Source organism: Trifolium pratense, linkage group LG6, assembly GCF_020283565.1.
Source record: "Trifolium pratense cultivar HEN17-A07 linkage group LG6, ARS_RC_1.1, whole genome shotgun sequence".
Classification (NCBI taxonomy): Eukaryota; Viridiplantae; Streptophyta; class Magnoliopsida; order Fabales; family Fabaceae; genus Trifolium; species Trifolium pratense.
In genome coordinates, this window is record NC_060064.1 from 15158745 (window position 1) to 15172745 (window position 14001).

The window sequence follows — 14001 nt, forward strand, 5'->3', positions numbered from 1 at the left end:
TCCCTGTTTATTCCTTTGCTCGCGCCTCGCGGTGATTCCCTCTTGTGGCAAAAGTAGCAATATCAAACATACCAGTCACTATTTGCTATGTACAAAGAATCTCACTCTTCTGCTGCATTTTTTTTTTTTTGACTCACTCTTCTGCTGCATTTAGAGAGTGCTTTGGGGGAAATCTGTTTATTTATTTTTTTTGACGGAACTTTGGGGGAAATCTGTTAATAACACTGATAAATTACAATTTATTTGTATTTCTAAAAATGGTTCCATGAACTATAATAGTGTGATCAATGAAATGTTCTTCAATTCAATGTGGGATTACCGAGATTCAGTTTGATTCTAGGATTTGTGTTCCAAATGTTGATCATGCTGGTTAATCAACTTTCTTTCAAATTTTCCATTTAGTTTGATGCCTGAATTTGAGATTGCACAGAAAATTGTGATATACAGCTCTCTGTCATACAATTTAAGTTTCACCTTAAGTCCTAACCCCTTCCTCAAGCTAATTGGTAATTCAAAAAGTAGCCTTCAATTTTTTTATGATTATCATTATATGATTTTCTTGTTATGCCAAGCAGACAAACTATAAATTACATAATTTCCCCATATTCTACATGAAATAAAATTTATTTTACAAGAATTCCACCACATTTCGCAACTCTCTAAGTCTTAGATTCTGCAACAGAGTGCCTCCGAATCCGGTTCCATTGCAGTTCCAAACCCACACCAAGTTATAAATGTTTCTTTTTTTGGAAATTAAGTTATAAATGCTTATATTCTTAGGAAAATGAACTTAAGCTAGTTGTGTTTAAAAAATTGAATCACTGGCCTTAATTTTGTAAGGTAAGGTCTAAGGTTGATATGTATTTGTGTATGGAATGGTTTTGGTAAACAAACTATTTTTACCTCAGAATAAACAAACTAAAACACCAAAATTTGAAGCATATTGCAAATTAACTTCATGGCTAATGTTGCACCATTTTACCTCCCTTTCAAAACATTTAAGAGTATGATATCTGATTTGGATACAATAAGCTTTGAAGGATTAGAAATAAAATACATAATTGCATGCACATGGGGATGCAACTCTAATGGCCAAGTTCTTATGCTTTACTAATCATCTTCTATAAAGAAACATCAACCCCTGGCATACGTCCGCATCCATAATGTTAGCGGACCCGGCTGTTATTCTGTACTAATTGGCCAAACTCGTCCATAACTAGTAGCATTTATAAAAGAAGAATGTTGCTATGACTAAACATTCTCGCAAGTTTTACTCATCTCAAAGAATAACCCTAATTCGACATACTATAAGCAGAAAATTCTACTGAAATAAAATTTCCGATTAGAAATTATAAGATCCTCATCTATAGATTCAGGAAAGCTCTCGGCTGCGTTTAGCAGCAGCAACAACAGCATTCATCAGTGTTCCACGGAAACCTGCTTTTTCCAATTCATGAACACCTGCAATAGTGGTCCCACCGGGAGAAGTAACGTCATCCTTGAGCTGTCCTGGATGCTTCCCACTTTGGGTGGCCATTGATGCTGCTCCCAATACCTGGAAAACACACACACATTAGTCTAGAGAACAATTATATATAGGACCAAAACTGTTCCAATATAGGTAAGATGGGCAGATGTTTAGCCCCTACAACATAATATTCAAGCAGCAGCAATTTCATTAACAGTAACCTTATCTTTTTATTGATTGGACTTCTTGAGTACTACTATATGCCTATCTCCAGGTATGAGTTCATTAACTAGACTGTGTTTAGATTCCTTTTACAGCTTGCATAACCACTTCGGCAAACTGGGAATATCATCCATATTGAAATAATTTTAATCTTCAAAATGTTAAAAAAAAAGAAGACAATTTGCAACATCTTTATTGAATGCATCTCAATTATTCATTCATTAAATCTGGGATTTTGACAAAATGGATAAGAGTATAAGAAAAGTCCAAAGCAAGCATGCCCAAATTTTAAACACAGTTAAATGGTCAAAAGGATAGTATTTCACTTCACTTACAGTCTGAGAAGCTAGACTTAATGCAAGATCACGTGGTAGACCAGCTGCTACTCCTCCATCAGCCAGAGCCTCTATTGCTAAATATATATAAGCAGGACCACTGCCACTGAACAATTCACAAAAATAGAACATTTTTTAGTAAATACAAGTGTTTTGACTTGGGAGTTTTCAAGAATAATGCAGAATTGGGTAGAGGTAGGCCTGAGTCCAATTCACACATGACCAAAACAGAGAAAAAAGACAATCATCACCCAACAGAACATTTTCAGGTCCCAGACACTCTTCTTTTATTCTCTCAATTTTTTCTTTTTAACGCCAATATGTTATTAATCAGGTCTCTCAAATGTGAACAGCTAAAAATAAGAATTGTAAAAAAAAAAAAAAGGGGGGGGGGGGGGGAGTAAAAGGAATAAGAATTGTATGGCCATGACAAAACTAGACTCAAACTCCTCCATCTCCTATGTTCTTGTACAGTTACAACACCTTAGAATTTTCGTCCATCAAAGATAAAATGAAATTTGTTGTGGATTTTGACATAGTACCCAAATATTATTCTATCGTTTTATAAAATAAGATTTACATACCTCAGGCCAGTTATTGCATCAAAATACTTATCATCAGCTTTCCATATTTTGCCAATTGACCCAAATAATTGGGTTATAAGATTTGCATCTTCTTCTGTTGCAGCTCCCCCCAAGCTCATAACTGTCATAGTTTGGCGTAAGTTAATTTATTCATGCAACTTTGTAATTTTTAACTATGTAAACTGGTAAGAATTGTATTCTAGAAAAACACGGTATACAGAATTATCATTATCATAATGCATAAGAGAAAACACTCTTGATCTTGTGGTTTATGAAAAAAGGCTATCTTCACAATTGAGATTATTTACCCATGTAATATGGGGATCCAAAAGAAAGGAAGAAAAAAAAAAAAGGCGAGACTACAAGATCAAACTTCTACAAATTTACATCTCTCAAATACAACATTTCACCTTTCATAAAAGTGAAGACCAAAACCACTGTCTATCCCAGACAATTGTCAACAAATCAAGAGTAACTTCTGAAGTATGAAAAAGCTCCATTCATCAAACCCAAATCTCAGAGTGGGTTTGTTTCAACGTATGCAAATCTATTCCTAGGAAAGTGAGATTGGGAATGTAACATTTACATGTTTGGTTCAAGGTTTAAAAATATAGTATTCTGGGTATGATGGATCCCCAGGACCAGGAATATATTTTGTTCATTTTTCTCTTTTTAACTTTCCCATCATGAAGGGTGGAATCATATATTTCCATAGGGAAGCAAAGCCATTTTAAAATCTAACCAACTATAACATCCACTTTTATCACATTCAACCTCTTTCTAAAATTTTATTTTATATAACTAAATACAATTTTAAAAAATTCTGAGGTTGTCATACATAGAAAAAAAATTATTGATAATAGTATTCCCAAAAATATCAAACACAATCTATTTCTAAATGCAGGGATAGACTCCATAACACATTAGACATTAGATTACCTTAGAATTAAATAAGTCTTCTATCAGACAACCACTGATGCCAAAGGTGAACTGTCAAGAATGAACTAGATAGCAAACAGGAACAGTGGCAAACAAGGGGGAAAAGAAAACAAATTTTATCATATTTGTCTTTGTTGGTTAAACGGTTTTTGTATTTTGAAGATTAAACAAAAAAGTTACAATGAACAATTCCATCTGCACTTTTAGTTTCCCACCACCGAACTTTTCAAGAAAAACTCTTGAACACAAAGCAATAATATGAATTACAGTATAACTGACAATTTAGAATTCAGAACATAAACTAGGGAACCAAGTAATCCGAAATAAATAACACAACACACCGTCTCAACTCTCTGCATAAAGAAAGTATCCGAAGAAGAAAACACAATATGTTCTTTAAGTGCAATAAAATTTGGTAATACCTGACGCCGCCTCACCAACTGCAGCAGGTGTATTAGGCATTACCCTTATAAATCTTTCGTGGCCAGCCCATTCCTACATTTTATGAAACAACTAATTCAATTAAAATATGTAACCTAACTAAATCTGTAAGGCTAAAGAAAAGGAAATAAGTTCACGAAGACAAAAGCTACGTGCACAAACTTGTGAAGTATGCAAACAATCTGCACTGTTCGAAAAATGAGTTACAGTTGAAGGGAGTATATCACCACCGATTCATTAACTCATTTAGCTTTTAGAAACCAAGAAAGTAGAAACCTTTGTTCGGTTTTATAAATTTCCCAATATTAAGCTGCGTGTAAAAAGCAATTTTCCATTAACTATTGTTTTTATTGACAAGAACACAAATATCAGTTGATAAATAATTCATTTCCTCCAGTTGGCAATTTATATTACTTTGGTAGAAACAAGTGTTTGTATGCATAATTAACCCTCAAACATATTAACTTTTTCACAAACACATTCTCCCTGACTTCACAAATTCATACTCATCTAATAATAAAAGTCACGCAAATAACACTTATTGAAAGAATACATCTGCAAAAAATTTGAGATATTCAATAACTAATTTGGTTATACTTATACAGACACCTTTAAGCAAGAACAGAATACAAATTGACCAAAATTACCACTTTAAGCAACCAAATTACACATTAAGGTGTTTAGAAGTTAAATTAAACTTATTTTATCATATAAACACTTGTGTAGATGCATGGAAAAGCTTACAAAAATAGTTTATGATATTTTGATAAATTGTTTTCAGCTAATTTTCCACAAATAGCTTACAGATAATTTGTATAAACAGCTTACCATGGTTATTATCATTAATAATAACAATTTATATAATTATTTTACTCAATAATAATTCATATACTAGATGCAGAAATGAAGGAGAAAAATGATTGAATACACCGTTACCTGAAGATCTTTCAACTTGATTCCAGCAGCAACAGAAACCAAAAGCTTGTTCTTAGTAAGAAGCGTCTTCAATTTCAACACAACGTCTTTCACTGCAACAACAACAAAGCTCATCAATAAAACGACGACGTTTCGTTCTCAAACGAAACTGAAACCAAAGAAATACCTAATTGAGGTTTAACCGAGAAAACGACGACATTACTTTCACGAACAACCTATAAAGAATTAATTAATCAGAAAATGATAAAAGAATTAATTAATCAGAAAATGATAAAAGAAAAACGAAGAGTGAAACAGTTGAGAGAGAGTGAATACGTCTTCGTTTGAAGAAAGGACGGTTACGCCGATGGACTCGAAGGCGTCTCGGCGAGAGAGGTTGGAGTGAGCGGCGGTTCGGATGCGGGAAGGAGGTAAGACGCCGGAGCGGATTGCGCCTTTAGCAATGCTTTCGGCCATTTTACCGGCGCCGACGAAGCCGAGAGTGTAGGAATCGGTGGGGATTGGGATGATTTCCATATTTTGATTCAGAAATGGTGGTAGGCTGGTGTTTCAGTCTGTTGGGTGAAGTAGTGAAGTTGCCGCTCCGTGATGAAGTTTTCTTTTCTTTTGTTTTATTTATAATAAGTGTTTGTTTATTCAAAGTTTAATTTTTAGATTTTTTTTATCATTATATTGGTAGAAAGTTTCACCATTAGTCATTAGATGATTAATCTTTGTCATCCAACTAAATTTTCTTGAATTAATTCATTGTATAAATTAATTTTTAGATTTTTGAATGATTAATGAATCTAATTATTTGCTTCAAAAAAAAAAAATTTATCAGATATTTTACTGACCGAAAATTCTACCTTTAAAAAGGATAATTTGATGTCTAGAATTCGAACTTCAATCTCTACGTATATTGTATATTATACGACGTCTCTTATCAAATGAGTTCAATTCATGGAACAAATTATCAATTATTCTATAAAACTAAAAAATAATTTCATAATTTTATAAAAATAAATAAATAAATAAATAAATTCATAATATGAACTTAATACATTTTCAATTAATAAAAAAATAAATTTTCTCTGTATTTACTATTTAGAAGGGGAAGTACTATATTTTACCAACATAATACTTCCTCCAGTCCTAAATATAAAAGAAATTTATGTTTTAGATTATTGAAAATATAATGTATCTGGCTCATTTTATGAACTAAATACATTATATTTTCAATGAATTTAAAAAGTAAATTTTCTCCTATATTTAGAACCGAAGGGAGTATGATATATTAATAAGATCATCTGTTAAGAGAACAAGTGGATCAATCAATGGCTAGAAGGTTGTATGACTCATCGTCGGCATGTGAATAGTATGTGCTGAAACTGACTCATTGAGGAAAGACACGTGTGATGTGTGATTGTGAATTGCTTAAAGTAAAACCAAAAAAATAAAAATTCGATAACATCCAGAAAACTTTCGATACATTAAATTTGTCCCTATGGCAATTGCAGAAATAAAAAATCATCAACATATTCAACATGTTAAAGCTTTGTTTTGCTTAGAAAATGCGAGGAGAAACTTATGGCACTTTTTTTAGTAAACTTATGGTACTTGAACATTAAAAATAGAATAAAATACATCATTGATTAAGTGAGTTAAGTGTATTCAAAGAGTTAGGGCTCGTTTGGTCCGGCTTTTTTAGAGCTTATCTAAATAGTTTATACAATTTTTATATTATATTATTATAAGTTTGTCAAGGTATTTTACGATAAAATAGCTTATAAAATTATAATTTTCACTAATGTAAACTTATAAAATTGCATAAAATCTAATTTATATAAGTTCTAAAAAAAATTGAGTCAAACGATTACTTACTCTCGAACTTGATTCGAAATACGAGGTGGATGGCGTCGTTGGAAACCTTACATACATAGTCGCATTTGGAACTATAATTTGTAAAGCTTTTTTTTTTTTGACATAATTTGTAAAGACTTGTTATGTATGTTTTAAAACTTTAATGATTTATTTCGAGAAAAAATATAAAATAAAATATGTAGAATATATGATATAATGGTTATTCTATTATATATTTGGTTGGTGCACACTTGATAACTATTATGTCAAAAAAAATTACAATGTTAACTATTTCATTTTATTAATCAACAAGTGTTCAATACAATTTGGTATATCAATCAAGAATTGAGGACTAGCTACAATTATGGCCCCCTTAGTTAAGCTATGACCAACATCATTTGATTATCGCCTAATAAACTCAACACTAGAGTTAAAATAAAAAGAAGAGAACAAACTTTTACAATTAGCAATAATTACGCCAAATTCGGTAACATCCACCTTATGTGAGTGAAAACTATCCACGACTAACTTCGAGTCTAACTCAAAATCAATCGGTCTAAGATTCAAATTATGGACCCAATCGAGAGCTGGTAGCAAACCAGGTGTTTCTCCGACCCAAACATCACAAATTGGTATATGTTGATCATACTTTGTCATCACACTAGTATACAGATACCAATGCCTACTCTATTAAGGTTGGATGAGAACGAGGCATCAATATTACACTTTACTCGACCATTAGTTGGTTTTCTCCATTTGTGAACTCACTTCTGCATCACACCAATTGATGGGTGAGCTTGTGAATCAATTTGTAGCACCAATTTGTCAATCGATTGACCCATGTAGTGAATCGATTGATGCAATTGTTTTGTGAAAAAATGAATCTGCGAATCGATTGACAACTCTTCTCTGATCCTGTGTGAATCGATTGGTGGAGTGCTAAACTAAGAAAAACTCTATTTTTAAGGCCTAATTGATCCCTAACTTGTACGATAATGATTTCTAACTATTAAGCGTGTTTTTAACATATTATAATCAATAATTAGGATTATGTTTAGGACTAAAAGTGAACAAGAACTTAAAAATTGTTTATGCTTGGATCTTGATGATCATTTAGTTTTCCACATAAGGAATATTGGGCGGTTAATGCAATTTAGATCATTAAGACAGTTGATCATATTATGGTGGTTGAACCACAGTTTATCTAGCCAAAGGCTATGAGTCTAGTGTTTGCTACGAGAGATTTTCTACTTTTAGTGAGGATCAATTTATTTAAGTTGAGATACTTGTTAAACATACTAAAAAATAAAATAGTAAAAAACAAAATTAATATTGAAAATATAACTTTTTTACATTTTTAAGGTATTGAATGCACATGTTCTAAGATGAAATTTCATTTTTAATAATTAACATGTTTAACTAGTGCCCCAAGTTCATTAATTAGTTTCCGTAATTTTATTTCTTTCTTATTTTTTTCCAATCAACCAAACGAACCCTTAGAGAGTCAAACTTGAGTTCAAATTAAATAAGTACAATTATTATCGATTTGACCAAATTATTTTTTTGTCAAATAGTTTTGTGACTAAAAATTCCACCTTTTTTTTTATTTGGTACATACTAAAAATTCCACCTTAATGTGGATAAATGAGATGATTGTGATTCGTACTCCAACCCCAACATATATATAATATAATGTCCTATCAACTGAGATCAGAGGGGTCTTTTCGGGGTGTGCGACATGTGCGACGGCATAAGGCCTCAGAAAAATAGGGGCCTCTAAATTTTTTTTATAGGGTAGTAGTATTAGTAAATGAGATTTTGTGGAGTTCAAATACTTGAGATTCTTTTTATGCTAAAATGATTGATTTATTAGTTAGAAAATGTCCTAAAAGAGATTTTTCTATTGTGAATAAATTTTTTAGACGCTTTATAGCTAATTGTTATACTATAGTTTTATCAAATGAAAAGACGTGTAATAGAGATTGTCTTGTTTTTTAGACGCTTTATAGCTAATTTTGCATTGTTTCTTTTGTTATGGCCTATTTTTAATAATCTCACGTGGTCTTCAAATTTTTGGAGACGCCCCTATTGTTATACTATGAATCTTTTTTATGTTAATTACAAGAATGATTATATTTTATGTTATTTGCAATTTAAATCAATGATGGTTTTTTTTTTATAAAAAAATTTACGTTTTTTTTATTAAAAGGACCACTTTTATATTTTGCACACAGCCTTCAAAAACTCGGAGACGCCCCCGACTGAGATAAGCTCACGAGTCCGATTTGACCATTTTTAACCCGTAACCAATCGAAATCGACTGATGCCGACCTCCATTTTATTGTGGAGGGACCAAACAAAGGATGTAATGTAACCTGAAAAAAGAGAATAATTGAAACGAAATCGAAATTGGTATTGTCCACCCAAACTGAACTGAAATGTCAAGTCAATTATTGAATAGAAAAAATAAAATCGAATTCATCCGATAGTATTAGATTTATAAATAGTGCAGTGCAGCGTGGTGATTAGAGAAATCATCAAAGAGAGAGATGGCAGAACTTTTTGTGAAACAGGGAAAGGAATACGCAGATGCAAGACCAAGTTATCCACCACAACTCTTTCAATTCATAGCTTCAAAAACTCCCTCTCATAATCTCGTTTGGGATGTTGCTACTGGAAGTGGCCAAGCCGCCAAATCTGTTAGTCTTTCCTCCCTCAAGTTAATTTTATCCCTTCATTGTATTATCAATTTATCATCATCTTAACTTATCTTAAAAAAATCTTGGAATATATTACAGGTTCCAATAGTTTCAATATATTTTATGCTATTATTCATGTTCTTTTAATACTAGTTTTTTCTCTTTCAATTATTGTAGTATTTTATTACCCAATCATTATGAAAGAAATTAAGGCTCTGTTCGATAAAATTTTGAATAGTGGATGAATTTATATTAGATATTGATAGTCAATTCAATTTGCAGTGGTTGATCAATTAATAGTTGAATTAGCTCATAAATATAATTAAAATGTATTTTTGATTGATATATTTAAGAAAAAAAATCAATTAGAATAAGAAAAATGCTAAACAGTGTCCCCGGACACTGGTTAAGGGAGCAAAAATAGTAATTTGACATTGGAGTTTGTGCAGTCAACTCCTCAAAAGTTTAAAATGTGTTATTTTCTATTCAAAACTTTCTTTTTTTTTGTTTTCTTAACCAATACTCCGGGGCACCAGTTAGTATGACCCTTAAAATAATAGAGTATAATTGAGAGAAAAAGTAGGGATGGCAACGGGCGCCCATGGGTGCGGGTTTGACACTTACCAAACCCACACCCGAAATCATCACCCAAACCCAAACCCAAAGGCTATTCGGGTGGCAAAACAACACCCACGCCCACACCCATTGGGTTCGGATTTTTTCTACCCAAACCCGCAGCACATTTGAAAATAATTTGCAAATTTAAGAAAAAGTGATAAACAGCAATAGGCTCAAACATTGTTTAAAATAACTTACCAAAATGTGCTATAATAATTTGGTAAAAACACCATATAAGCTTGTGAGAAAAATAAAATGTTACCAAAATATTCGGTAACATGTTTTTCTCACAAACTTATCGCATATTTTACCAACTTATAACCATTTTTTTATGAACTAGTTAGCTTATTAGGGTGGTAAAATGGATGGACAGAATGGATTTAGATGGGTATGCTAGGTAGCTTCTTCATAGTTACGAGGAATGCTTTTTAGTTCTTAATTTGTCAAATTCTACACATAAAATACAATTTTTTATCACAAAATTACCTTTGTAACTCTTAACATAAACCAATTCATGATTTCAGTTAGCTGCACTATACAAGAATGTCATAGCCACAGATGTTAGTGAGAAACAACTTGAATTTGCAACAAAGCTCCCCAATGTGCAATACAAACACACTCCTTCAACAATGTCCATTCCTGAGGTTGAACAAATTGTAACACCACAAGGAACCATAGACCTAGTGACTATTGCTCAAGGCCTTCATTGGTTCAACCTCCCAAATTTCTATGAACAAGTTAAATATGTACTCAAAAAACCACATGGAGTCATTGCTGCTTGGTGTTATTTTTTGCCAAGAATTAGCAATGAAGTAGATGTTGTCTTTGATCAATTCTATTATACTGATTCAAAGCCTTATTGGGATTCAGCGCGTAAATTGGTCGAGGAAAATTATAGAAGCATTGATTTCCCATTTGAGGTTGTGGATGGAGTTGATCATACCGGACCATTTGAGTTTGTTACAGAAACATTGATGAGTTTTGATGGTTTGTTAACTTATGTAAGATCATGGTCAGCTTATCAGACAGCAAAGGAAAAAGGTGTTGAGCTTCTTAGTGAGGATGTTGTTGAGAAATTTAAGGTTGCTTGGGGTGAAGATCATGGCTACAAAACTGCCAAGTTTCCAATTTATCTGAGAATTGGAAGAGTTCATATTATTGACTAGATACATTAGATTTTTAATAAATCTAAAAGTAAAGTTTCTCTTATATTAAAGACCGGCGGAGTATTTTGAAGGTGCAACATCAAAATAATAACGGAACAATTAGGCTCTAGTGCTGCATTTGTTCTGTTGTTCATGTTTATTTATACTAGTTAGAAATAAAATCTCATGATTGTTTGCTTATATGATTTTCAGCTAATAGAATCTTGTGATGAACGCTATTAGTAAAAATATTCGAGTATGGATCTTATATCTTAGTATTATGATTCTCTCTACCTCTAAACCATGAATTTCTATAAATGAATAATAAAACGACTTTTTCCTTCACCAATAGGTTTATAACTTAACGAATTTTTGGATTTGAATAGATTTATGTATGTTTGCTCGACTTTAACCAATTTTCCTCATTCGCTAGTTTTTCCTTCCAGCGGGTTTCTTCGAGGAGGGTGTCCTCGGAGTTAACTTAAACAGTTTAGGGAACTGCCTAAGCGCCTAGAGTTGTTTCTGGGCTAACGCAGACGCGCGCACGTCGGTGTGCCTGCCTCTGCGGCTTGAACCTCCCATCGCGAGCTAGATGTTAAGCCATGACACGACGACGATGGAGCTCGTTTTGAGAGTGGTCCTCGTCGGGCAGCTCCTTTGCTCGTCTCAGAGCTAGGATGTGCCTTTGGTGTGAGTTTAGGATGAGCACGTGTGCCCGGGCGCTATCCGTTGTCAAGGTTCGAAGCTCATCGTCGTCTAAGCTCGGACAACCTTTAGTGTAGGTGTTTACCTAAGCCACGATACAACCCATAAAAACCTCTTTTAATGCGTATTTGTTTTAACTTTGATTAGTTGCTTAGAATTTTTTCAAGTCTATGGTAAAATGGCATGTCACACGTTGATTGAGAGACATCCTTTCAATATTGAGAGAAATTATGAGAGAGAGAAAAAAAAAAGTTGAATTATGGACTCTCATGGACATCTATTGTACTTGTTAATATTGAGTCTTTTGGGCCAAGTGTTGATTGAGCATGATCGCTGCATTGGAGATCGGTGGCACCATTACCGACAAATAACAAAGGTTGTGAATTTCATGTCATCTAAGTTACTTGTTGTTTCACTGACGATTTTGTTTGACAGGCATGTTACTCGAGGACGAGCAACAATTTAAGTTTGGGGTTGTGATGACAGTCAATTATACGATGTTTTTATTTAGTACTATTTTAGAGTAGTTTTTATTAGTATTAGTAGAAATTGAAGACCAAAAGCAAGCTAGAGAAATAAAGTTACTTGGCCAAGAAACAAGAAAAGTTGAAAAAGCATAAAAAAGGGCAAAAAATGAAGAAAATGCGCGCATCATCGTACCCACGATGAGATACATCACAACACAATGAAGGCGGTCAAAGGAAACAAGAAAATCTAAATCAAATCTTCATCGTACCACGATATGATCCATCGTGGCCACGATGAGACGATTCTGAACGTCATTGTGGCTACGATGGATACGATGGAGCGCAGAAAAAAACTCAAATCCAGCTGAAAAACTATAAATAGAGCTCTACTCCTTCACAATTATTCATTCAGAAATATTGAGAGTTATTCCAATATTCAAAGAGAGTTATGAGAACTCTAAGGAGGAGGCAAGAAAGGCTAAAGAACTCCAAGGGCACTAAGGTTCTTTTCTTTTATTGTCTTTGTAATTTATTTTTTTAGGTTAGGTCGAGTAGATGAACTCCCTTAATGCTTGAGACATGTAATTTGGTTCGAACAAGTTTATATTCGATTGTTATTTAGTTATTTTCTATAATTGTCTTGCTTTAATTCTTCGTTCTTAATCTTGACCACATTATAGAATGAACCCATATGAATTAACCGATCTCGTGACAACAGACTAATAAGCCCGAACTTAAAGTCAATTCAACTGACCAACATGAGACCATTAAATTCAGTACCCGAGGAAGGGGTAGGATTAAGATTTACACTTAGTTAAATTATGCATGTTTAGGGTTAATCAGACAAGGTATGAGAACATGTGAGAACTTGTTAAACATTGAATTTGTTAAGGGTAAGGATGCCTTTTTAAAGGTTGAATTCGTTAAAGGTAAGGATATTATAAAAATAAGGGGAAACCTACCGGCAGTTGACTAAACTTTATTCAAATTGCAATAGAGACAAGGAATGGTAACACTTAACAAATAAGTAATTAATTTTTTATAAGATAATAGAATATTACAAAATACGTTCAAAAAAAAAATTACAAAATATTATGCGATTATTTAATTTTAAAAGTCATTTGATAAATAACATATACATAAATGTAATATAAGTTTAATAAAAATAAATTAAAATATTAGTAAAAAACAACAAATTAAAATAATATGGTTAAAATTCATAATCACTTTGTATTTTTATCATATATCATATTCATTTTCACATGACATGCATGACTCAAAGAATCATGTTAATACATGAAAAAGATGAGATATTATTTTCTACAATATATCTATAGTGAGTTAGGATCCATTGACACCAAGTGTCAAACCAAACTTTAACACCAAATCTAAAGCGTTCATTTCATTTGATCTAAAAGCCATTAATTATTCATTAAAAGATCATGTGCGCCACTTTGAATTAAATCTATTAAGTCTTTTTTTTTTTTTTGACAAAATTAAATCTATTTCTTATACTCTCCCGTCTCAAGTTATTCTTCCCAAGTCTCTCGTTTCTAACTTTTTTTATCTTCCTGACACCCATCTATTTCTTAAATCTTTT

The 14001-nt window shown here is 32.5% G+C and overlaps 2 protein-coding genes across 2 annotated transcripts; one reads left to right on the forward strand and one right to left on the reverse strand.

Annotated features, from left to right (window-relative positions):
* Positions 1-955: 955 nt before the first annotated feature.
* On the reverse strand, positions 956-5570 carry LOC123890668 (pyrroline-5-carboxylate reductase). The gene is made up of 7 exons (XM_045940323.1): positions 5241-5570; positions 5092-5140; positions 4926-5017; positions 3971-4043; positions 2610-2730; positions 2026-2131; positions 956-1555 (listed from the first exon to the last, which is right to left on the reverse strand). Exons 1-7 carry the CDS (start codon positions 5439-5441, stop codon positions 1373-1375), a joined length of 825 nt encoding a protein of 274 aa, XP_045796279.1. The 5' UTR covers positions 5442-5570; the 3' UTR covers positions 956-1372.
* A 3509-nt stretch (positions 5571-9079) lies between these two features.
* LOC123890539 (putative methyltransferase DDB_G0268948) lies at positions 9080-11468 on the forward strand. The gene is made up of 2 exons (XM_045940177.1): positions 9080-9466; positions 10609-11468. Exons 1-2 carry the CDS (start codon positions 9317-9319, stop codon positions 11248-11250), a joined length of 792 nt encoding a protein of 263 aa, XP_045796133.1. The 5' UTR covers positions 9080-9316; the 3' UTR covers positions 11251-11468.
* The last annotated feature ends 2533 nt before the right edge of the window (positions 11469-14001 follow it).